The 9864-nt window shown below is 46.5% G+C and overlaps 1 protein-coding gene across 3 annotated transcripts in view; it reads left to right on the top strand.

The window, feature by feature from the left end:
* PMFBP1 (polyamine modulated factor 1 binding protein 1) overlaps positions 1–9463 on the top strand; it is a 46165-nt gene extending 36702 nt beyond the window's left edge. Inside the window, exons 15-21 of one of the 3 annotated variants that reach the window (XM_042920843.1) lie at positions 251–415; positions 964–1131; positions 1443–1610; positions 2456–2562; positions 3050–3124; positions 5166–5404; positions 9317–9463. In XM_042920843.1, coding sequence (XP_042776777.1) covers positions 251–415; positions 964–1131; positions 1443–1610; positions 2456–2562; positions 3050–3124; positions 5166–5404; positions 9317–9411 — 1017 coding nt within the window. In that variant the 3' untranslated portion in view covers positions 9412–9463. Of the gene's footprint in view, positions 1–250; positions 416–963; positions 1132–1442; positions 1611–2455; positions 2563–3049; positions 3125–5165; positions 5405–6456; positions 6704–9311 lie in introns of those variants that run through there. The other 2 variants (XM_042920845.1, XM_042920844.1) reach the window with 2 other exon arrangements.
* The last annotated feature ends 401 nt before the right edge of the window (positions 9464–9864 follow it).

Below are 9864 nucleotides of genomic sequence, written 5' to 3' on the forward strand. Positions count from 1 at the left end.
CAGTACTGCCAGTACTCTTTGTATCTGGGGGACTTGCTAACTTAGAAGGGGAGTGTCAGGGGAGGGGTGAAGAAGAGCCTGGAAAGGCAGCTGTTCCTTTTATAACAGTGAGAGGAGGGTGTAGGCCTTATCACAGACTGCTCTGCAGGCTAGTGCAGAGAGAAGAGAGCCCAGCTCTTATCCATTTCCTACAGACAGAGAATGCCTCTACTGGCATAAATCTTGACAGTGATATTTCCCCTCCCTAAAGCTAGTCCTTCAGAAGGAGGCCTTAGAGAGTCTGCAGGTCCAGCTGGACAAGAGTGTGCAGAAAGAGAAGCAATATCTCCAGACCATGGTCAGTAAAGAAGCCTATGAGGAATTGTCCAGAAAGTCACTCGCCTGCCAAGATGACCTGACACAAGCTCTGGAGAAGGTAAGCCATACCCTCTCATCTCCAGGACTGTTTTGGGGAAAGAAACATCTGAGTAGCATGAGAGATGTAAGAGTCAATCCCCTGCGTGACTGGCTGCCACCAGGATCATCTGCAAACCCTTGCACAAGCTGGGATATCCTTCCAGAGAAGGCCTGCTTCCTCTTAATGAGGCTTCTTTTGAGGGGAGGAAGAGGAGGCAAAGATGGAGGCCAAATCCAATCAGTCTTTCTGGCCACAAGTGACCCAGGGGCGAGGTTTTCCCAAAACCTAGATTGTCTGGGTAATTTGTGCCCCACTCGGTACCAATCATGCCTAGCTGATCAGTTCATAGAATTGGAAAAAGAGGAAACAGGAAGAAAGGGAGGATGTAGAAAACCAACCATTGTCACTTCCCACCCCTCTCTGGGACCCTAGGCAAGTGACTGGGTGTCTCTGCCACCCTGAACAGAGAGGATGGGGAGGGACTGGAATGCTTCTCCATTCAGCACCCAACAGAAAGGGCTAAATGGCTTTGACAGCCATTCTCATCCCCTTTGTCTTTGTGGAAGCTCAATCATGCGACCTCGGAGACCAAGAGCCTGCACCGAAGCTTGGCACAAGCCCAAGAGAGGAAAGTTCAGCTGGAAGATGAAATCATTGCTTATGAGGAAAGGATGAAAAAGCTCAACGTGGAATTAAGAAAACTGCAGGGGTTCCATGAGCAGAGCGAGCTAGAGGTAGGAAGCAGTCAGGAGCTCAGGCTGCCTTCCTGTTCCAGGTCGCCAAGGTCTCCTCTTGCCCCTCGAACTCTTTAGCACTGAGCCATTCCCTTCGGCTGACGGGTTCCCTCCCTCCACTTGGCTGGCTCAGCGAGCCTCAGGCAGAGGAGGCAACGGTCAGAGCGGGGGCGCCCTCTGCTGGTACTGGAAGTAAACTGCCCCCTGAGGAGTCCCCAAAGCTGAGAAAGCTCTCTTAGGCCTTGTCACGGGTGCTCTGGTGTCAGGGCCGCAAGCCCGGGTCTCCCTTCTCACTTTGCGCCCCTGAGCAGGTGCATGCCTTCGACAAGAAGCTGGAGGAGATGAGCAACCAGGTGCTGCAGTGGCAGAAGCAGCACCAGAGTGACCTCAAGATGCTGGCAGCTAAAGAGGAGCAGCTTAGGGCCTTCCAGGAGGAAATGGCCACCCTGAAGGAGAACCTCCTGGCAGACGAGAAGGAGGTGGGTACTCCTCAGCTTCTGACACCTCCTCCCAGACCCTCCCAACACATCCACGACCACCAGGATACCAAACAGCCCTTGTGGGGATGGGGGCACCTAAGAGCTAGGCAAGGACACCCCCAGCCCACACTCTATTCAGTGTGAAGCAGGGTCTCAATGTTCTAAGTCCCATAGCAGTTGTCTCTACCCAACTGTCTTCCTTTGTTGCCTTTGTTGACAGCGATATTGAGCAGAACAAAGGCCTATTCCAGGGAAGAGAGTGCCATCTCCCTGTCAGGTATACCAGCTGCCCTGACTTAGATAACCCACAGGGCAGTCCCCCTCCAGAGCCCATCCTGACACTTTCACTTACCCTGTAGTAGAATCTGCTAAGAGATCTTTGGGCATGCCCTATGCCCTGGTCCCTGAGCAGTGAAGTGCATGGTAGGAGGCCACAGGATATCTCAGGGTAGCAACAGGGCCTTAGCTTGCGTTAAAAAAAAAGGGCATCCATTCCTCAAGATATTTGTTTTTCCATCTGTTAAAAAAAAAAAAAAAAGGCGGCTTAATGTATTGCTTTTGTAGAACAAACTGTTTTAATGCCTTTGCCCAAAAATCATTATTGTAAGCATACATGTGTCCTTTGTCTCTACTGTAAATGGTGCCCTGGCAGAGATGTCACCTTGTGTGCCTGTACTGCTGGAGGCAGAGGTTCTGCTGTGGCAGTCCCAACTCTGGCCTAGGGGTTGGATGGCAGAATCAATGTTTCTTCTTCCAGGAAGAGAGAAGAGGCCTGATTTAGAAGTAAGGAGATGACAGGCCTATGCTCCCACCCCTAACCATCTCCTTTTCTTCTTGTACCAAAGCCCTGTTGTGTGCCCCAGAGGTCTGCACCTAAAGATACTACCTGTAGGCTGCACCAAGAGAATGATCAGATTATGTCCAACATGGAGCAATGGGCAAAAGAGCAGAAGTAAGTAAGGGAGAAAAAAGTAAGGCAGGGCTCCAGGGCCTGGGCTGAGCTGAGAACCTGCACACACACTGCCCTCTGGGGACATGGATCCAGTATCAGCCCACATTCAGAGGCTGGGAATAAGATGGAGGGGCCTCAACTAGTCAGTCAGAATCAGAAAGATCTGCTGACTTAGAAACAGAGCAGCTCCAAGATAAAAGAGATGCTTTGCTGTGAGTCATAGTCCCCTTTCCCAACCTGGAATCTGGCTTCACTGCCTGAATCCCTTGAAATCACCTGAGATCATGGTGATCTTGCATGGGAGTTTGAGAATGGAGGGTCCCCTTAATTGCCAGGTGCTAGGGAGGCTCTAGCTCTGGGGACTGGTAATGAACAGGGTCTAGGGTTCAGCAGACACCTTACTGAAAACACCAACAACCCATCCAGCCAGCTCATGCCCTGCTACATGGAGGTCTGGGAACTGTTTCTCTTTTGGATTTTATTACAGGATCGCCAACGAGAAACTAGGAAACAGGCTCCGTGAACAGGTCAAATATATTGCCAAGCTAACTGGAGAAAAAGAGTAAGTCATCCCACACCACCCAGGCTGCTGCTTGGGCCGAAGGAGAAGGGTCAGGCACGAGCCAGGGCTGGCTTTTCCATTAGATACATGCATCTGACCTTAGGAAAGAGTTGGGGCTTTGGAAAGATTCTGAGTAGTGAATCCATATTTATGTGACCTTGGGCACATCACTACCTCTTTGGGCCTTTGTTCCCTCACCAACAATACAGGAAGGGGTTAATGGTCCCTATGCCCCTTCTCACTGTTACCTTCTGCGATTATCAGAGGTCAAAAATTCTAAGAAGGAAACATGAACTGAAAGTTAGACACTACTAGTTAGGGTAGAGACTAAGCTGCTGTAACAAAGAGACCTCCGAATGAAGGAATGTAGAACATGGAAGGAACATCCCTAGGAAGTGAACAGTCCAGGGTGGTGGGGTTCCTCTGTCCCACATGGTCATTTGGGAACGGAGGTTCCTTCTACTTGCTGCTGCAACCTCCCCTATGGCCTTATTTCACCCTCCTGGTCAAAGCTGGGTCAGCAGAGTGCAGTGTAGGAGGAGTGTTGGAAGTTTGGGAACAGAAGTGAACATATGGACGTCTAAAACCAAGACTTTGGAGATGGTACAGGTAACAGGTCATGATAAGCTCCAGGGCAATGTTTCTCAACCCTTTGTCAGGGAACACTTATAAAATAACCACAATTGTTTGGCACAGTGGAAGGATTTGGGATGGGTTGTTTATGACAAAGTTGACCAACCAGTGGCTGCCCCAAGAGCTGGGGGTGTCCATATCTCAGCCCCAGTTGGAAAGCTCTGAGCTGTAACCTTAGGAGGGTGGCTGAGTTTAAGGAGAAGATAAGATCATTGGAATACAGAAGTCAAGCAACTGAGAGGCCAGGACTTGGACAGAAAGTACAGGATGTTGAAGATACTTGGGAATGCTGAAAGAAGTGGACCAAAGAGAGTAGCAGAGAGCCAGGGAATGAGGGCATGGTGAGGACCCCTCCTCCAGGCCCAGTGGCATATGGAGTATGGCAATGACATGTGGGGCTCCAAGGGAGTAAGTGTCTTGGACACCAGCCAGGTTTATAGAGAGCAAGAGGACAAACCACAGTCCCAGAGAAGTTGGGAATGAATTCTTTGATTTCTTCTAGAAAAGACCATGAAATTTTTCACTAGGACAAAAGCATTTTCTGAAAGGGATTAACTGAAAGAAAAATTGTAACAATCTGAAGGTAACAGAAAAAAGCATTTCATCCTTTTTCTTGTATTGTGCCCAGTTCCAGGAAGTTCTGTTTCACAAAGAACTCATTCTTAAGTGAACCTATTTGAAGGAAAACCATCTTTTAATAATAATAATAATGCAAATACTATTTGTCAGTTTCCTGTGTAAGACACTGATCTAAGTGATTTATATGTATTAACTTATTTAATCTTCGTAAGAAACCATGAGTTCAGTACCATTAAAATCATAAAACCGTGAAAAACTGTCATGGGGGAAGAAAGAGAGGAACCCAAAGGCTAAATAACTCATGAATAGTAAATGGAAGAGCCAGAATTCCAACTCAGGAAGTCTAGTTCCAGAGCCCACTGTCACTCACTGCCCTGAGCATTGGTTTAGAGAAATATGACCATTTATTGAGCCACAGGAGATATGCTAAGTTCTTTCACCTCACCTACATTGCTGCCACCATTTCCTCATCTGTAAAATGGGGATAAGTTACTTGTCCAAGCTCTCAACAGAGCTGGGATCCCCTGTGCTCTCAACCTTCCAGGAAAGGAAGGCAAAAGAACCTGGACTTTGGCATCAGAACTGGATGAGAGTGTTTCCCAGGTATGGCCAGCCGGGACAGCTTGAGCACATGTGATTGTTCCTAATAGCCTTCTGGCTCTTCAAATCCAATTTCTATCATTTGTCAAACTGGATCTTTCTATGAAGCACAGAACGCAGATCAGACTTAATTATCCCCATCTGACAGATAGGAAAACAGGCCCTGAGCTGACATGACACAGTGGCTCGGGAGTTGAAGCAGACTGAACATCCTCTGTCCTTTCTTCAGCCACCTCCACAATGTAATGGTCCATCTGCAGCAAGAAAACAAGAAACTGAAGACTGAGATAGAGGAGAAGAAGGTGAAAACCGGGCACCCAAGGCTATACACCAAAGCCCTAGGCCCGAGCAAAACGGAGCCCATACCAAAGGGAAAAGTGTGTGCCACCTTGGGCTGGAGGGGGATGTCCCAGGACATGAACCAAAGAATGGACATCACCAAGTTTGTCGGGATACCCCACTGTTCAGGTATTCTGCCATTTATCTTTTGCTCCTTATGTGATATCATCTCACTTAGTCCCATGGTTCAAAAAAAAAAAAAAAAACAAACAAACAAAAAAAAACAATAGCAACAGCCTGATGCTATTTTTCAAGAGATCACTGCATTGGGAATTCAAAGTGGGAGCTGGGGGACAGATCTTTTGCTCAGCTACTCTAGACCAAAGATAATTGTTTCCTCATCTGTAGGGAGAAGAGGTAAGTGAATTAAGGCTCGTTCTGATCTAAGACTCTTTGACGATACCCAAGTGCATCATATGTCAGACCCATCCCTCTCCCTGACCCAGTCCCTTTTAGGAAGTGTAGGGACAAGGAGGGAACAGGCAGAATAGACATCTTCCTCCCATAGTATGTTCGGAAAACCCCAAAAGAGCGCCCCAGTCCCCTGTTCAGCCTGGGTCCACGGCTACCTTTTCTGTCACCTATAGACTCCATATTACCCCCAAGGGAAGAAGTCACCCCACAGCTGAGATGCCTGGCCATGAGGCCAGTCCTTGAGGAATCACCTCATTAGTTTCTCCTCAAATCAAGACTATCATTTCCTCCCTGTTCCCTCAGGTTCCTCATATTGCTAGAATCAGCACCTTTGCCCTGAGCATCATTTCCACGCACGTTTTTCAGAGGACAGTGATTTCCCGCCCCTCTCTCTTGGATCAGCTCTTATGGGAATGCCTCAAGGTCCCAGCCTATTTTGCAAGATGCAAACATTTTATTGAGTTTTGTCCACTTTCTGCAGTGGAGTGAGCATTGGAACCGTACTACCATCTCCAGACCCAAACTCTAAAATAAAAACATGAGCATAGCAGTGTCAGTGAGCTCTCGGCATCTTGCAGACATCTCTGCCCCCTCAAGCCCCCAGCAACATGTTCATCCTGTTTTCTTAGTATTCTAAAAGATACAGTCTCTCTCACATATATAGGGAAGCTCTAACTCCCAAAGCAAGCTTCTGGATTACCTGTATTAGTTTTTAAAACAAGAGATAATTAACTCCTTCTTTATTTCCATCTGTCTGCAATTTTAAGGAAAAAAAAATATCTAAAGACCTCAAAAAGGAAAGTGATCCTGAGACCCAAAAGAAAGGAAGAGAAATGAGTGATACATTTTCCAAATGGAAGAGGGAGAGAGAAACATCTGCTTTCTCCTTGGCCACCATATTCCATTTCTCCTTCTAATATTTTGTTTTTCTCCCCAGCCAGCTCAGTACAAGTAAAATTCCATTATAACAAACTCCAAGCACAACTAAACTATTTTATTGTGGCAAGATTTTGTTAAACTGAATATATGTCTGGAATATATATTCCTAGTCTGTAGAAGATTGACAGAAATAGCTACTAAGATAAAGTTAGAGAAAGAAATGAAAGAGCTTGCATCTTGGGGTGGAGGATAGGAGAAGTGAAGGAAGAAACCCACTTCCTTGGTAAGGGGTTGGTAAGGATTCTTAAATATTCTTGCCTCACTCCGCAGCCAAACAAAAGCCAAGAAAATTCATTCCAAATAGGAACCTGTTGCATAGAATGCACATGCCAATACCTGGGAAAAGCAAATACGAGAGGTGCAGTATGAGGCAGGAGTGACGGGCATCTCTGACAGTCTCTGCTGTGACAGTGTTGTTTGTTTAGGTTTATTTTTAACTATGTACCCCCATTGGGTTTAGAGTAAGGATATATTTCCCAGAGTAAACAAAGATTGAAGAATCTGGTACTAATGAAATGGTTTCCTGCTTCTACCCTGTAGCCCGTTCACTCAAACAAAAGTTCAGTGTCGTTAAAATCCCTACTACAATCCACTAAAAAAAGACATTTAGTCTCTATATTTATGTAAAGGTTTCAGGGGCGCCTGGTGGCTCGGTTGGTTAAGCGTCCGACTTCAGCTCAGGTCATGATCTCACGGTCCGTGAGTTCGAGCCCCGCGTCAGGCTCTGTGCTGACAGCTCAGAGCCTGGAGCCTGTTTCAGATTCTGTGTCTCCCTCTCTCTCTGCCCCTCCCCTGTTCATGCTCTGTCTCTCTCTGTCTCAAAAATAAATAAACATTAAAAAAATAAATTAAAAAAAAAAGAAAACGTTACATATATTTTGGCCAAGATAATAATAGCTGGATACTTTTTTTTTTTTTTAAAGAGAGGGAAAGTGAGAGAGAATCTCAAGCAGGCTCCACACCCAGCATGGAGCCCAACATGGGGCTCAATCTCACAATTGTGAGATCATGACCTGACCAAGATCAAGAGTTGGATGCTCAACTGACTGAACCACCCAGGCGCCCCAATAGCTGGGTACTTTGAATGTTGTACATTTTTTCAAAGTTATCTTTCACTTCCTGTGGGGTGACTACACCAGAGCATGGCAGGTAGTGAGTTACAGGGAGCAAAGGGCAGAGCAGGAAAACACAGATATGTCACCCTAGCCATCTGGCCCTTTGAGCCCAGCTAGGCAGGAGATCTGATGGGGTAGAGGAGTTGAACTTAGAGAAATGTAGTTTCTCTAAAGATAAGGCAAAGGGCAGGGAAGTTGAGTGTTGTCTAATTATAATTCTTTAAGAAATAACCAAAGGGGTTTCTAAAAGGTACTTTGAATAGCTGATATTAGAAATGGTCTCTGTAGGATATAGCGATGGTGGACACTTGTTCATTATAAATTTGTTCAAACGCATCAAATATGTACCACCAAGAGTGAAGCCTAATGTAAACTATGAGTTCGGTGGGATAATGTGTCAATGTAGGTTCATCAGTCGTAACAAGTGAACCACTCTGGTGGGATGTTGATGGTAGGGGAGGCTATGCGTGTGTGGGAGCAGTGGGTATATGGGAAATTTCTGTACTTCCGGCTCAATTTTGCTGCACACCGGAAACTGTCCTAAAAAGTAACCAAAAAAAAAAAAAAAAAAATTAGTGCTTCAGCCACCCATTGAGAAGATGTCACTCAGATTCTGACATCTGGGCCCACAGAATCCTTTGCAACAGATTCTCTTGTATCCACCTGGAGTATAATTTTCTCCACTGAGCTGAAGAAACCCAGAGCAAACATCAGCCCCCTCAGGCTGTCTTACTAAAGGGAAGGAGAAGTTCATTGGCATCACCATGTTGCCCCATAAGCACTTGTCTTTTGAGCCTTCTCTCAACAGCCCAACTGAGGAGGAAGCTTCCTGCCATAGACAGGACCTTGCAAACAAGCTCTGGAGTCCCCAGAACGAACCCCCATCTCAGCCCAAGACCCACAACTGCTGACAGGTGTCTAAAGTACCATCAACTAGGCATTTAAGGATAGATGCCCATGACTGAGAGCAACAGGGGGCCCCCAGAAAGATGTCCAGTTCAACAGCCTCACTGTTCCTTCACACCAGGAGAAAACCTGAAAGCCAATCTCCAGAATCCCCCTCAGGGTTTTTGTCAAAGACATGCTTTTGTATCCCTGGGGGCAGAAATCAGTTATATCTGAGGAAGAGGTGGTAAGAATCAGAATATTAAAGTGGGAAGGAACTTTAAGGTGGATCTGAATAGAAAGCGTCCATAATTTAAAAGAAAATATTAGAGACAGAGGTCCAGACAGACTCTTGTGCAGAAGTTCCAACACCAAAACAGATTTGGGAAGCGCTGCTGGGGGGTGGGGAGCCTCCCCAAGCACCCTGTGGCACCTGTGTGTGGCAGGTGTCCTTGCAGGTGCTCCTTGTTTTTAAATGAGAAGTTTGGGTTGACCCATGGTTTTCATAATCTCTGGCTTCATGTTTGTGATCTAAGGAATCGGAAGGTAAGTTCATGACCAAGGTCACAGCCTGTGTGTTAATAACAAAGCCATTCACTGGAACCTCCATTTTCCCCCGTTCTTCTGCATCCCAAGCCCACGTCTGTAAATAGATCACATACCCAGCTTACTTCTTTCCACAGAGCAGGTAGACACCTTCTGCTAGCCCTTCAACTCGGTGCCATGATTAGAAGCCTTCCCAGAGGAGCAGCCAGAAGCCCTTTCTTCACTCCAGAGCCATGAAAAGTCCGTTTCTACCTGAATTCCCAATAAAGGCAGTTAGAGGTAAAAAGAATGGAAGTGGAGGTGGTAGCTGGTGCTGGCTGGGAAAGCCAGGCTTCCAAACTCATCTGTAAAATTGACTTAAATTTTAAATTCACATCCCAGGAACAAAGTGAGAAAGGGAATAGAAGTAATAGCAGCATGACCCAAGGGGCTGGAGCTGAGTGCTGGCCTGGGATCAAGGTGCTTCTGAGCCCCAAGCCAACCCCAGCAGTGATTCAGCCCCGACACAGAACCTTGCAACCAGCACACCCAGCAGAAGCCCAACCCCAGGGGATCACAAAATAAAGACCGTGCGTGATGCAAATACCCAAAGAGCCACCTCAGCAGATACAGGCTGCTTAACAAGAGAAAAGCTTAGTGATTTCAGTGCAAGGATCATCCTTTACACAAAAATCAAGAAGCAGTATGTTA

Source organism: Panthera leo, chromosome E2 (genome assembly GCF_018350215.1).
Source record: "Panthera leo isolate Ple1 chromosome E2, P.leo_Ple1_pat1.1, whole genome shotgun sequence".
In the NCBI taxonomy this organism is placed as follows: domain Eukaryota; kingdom Metazoa; phylum Chordata; class Mammalia; order Carnivora; family Felidae; genus Panthera; species Panthera leo.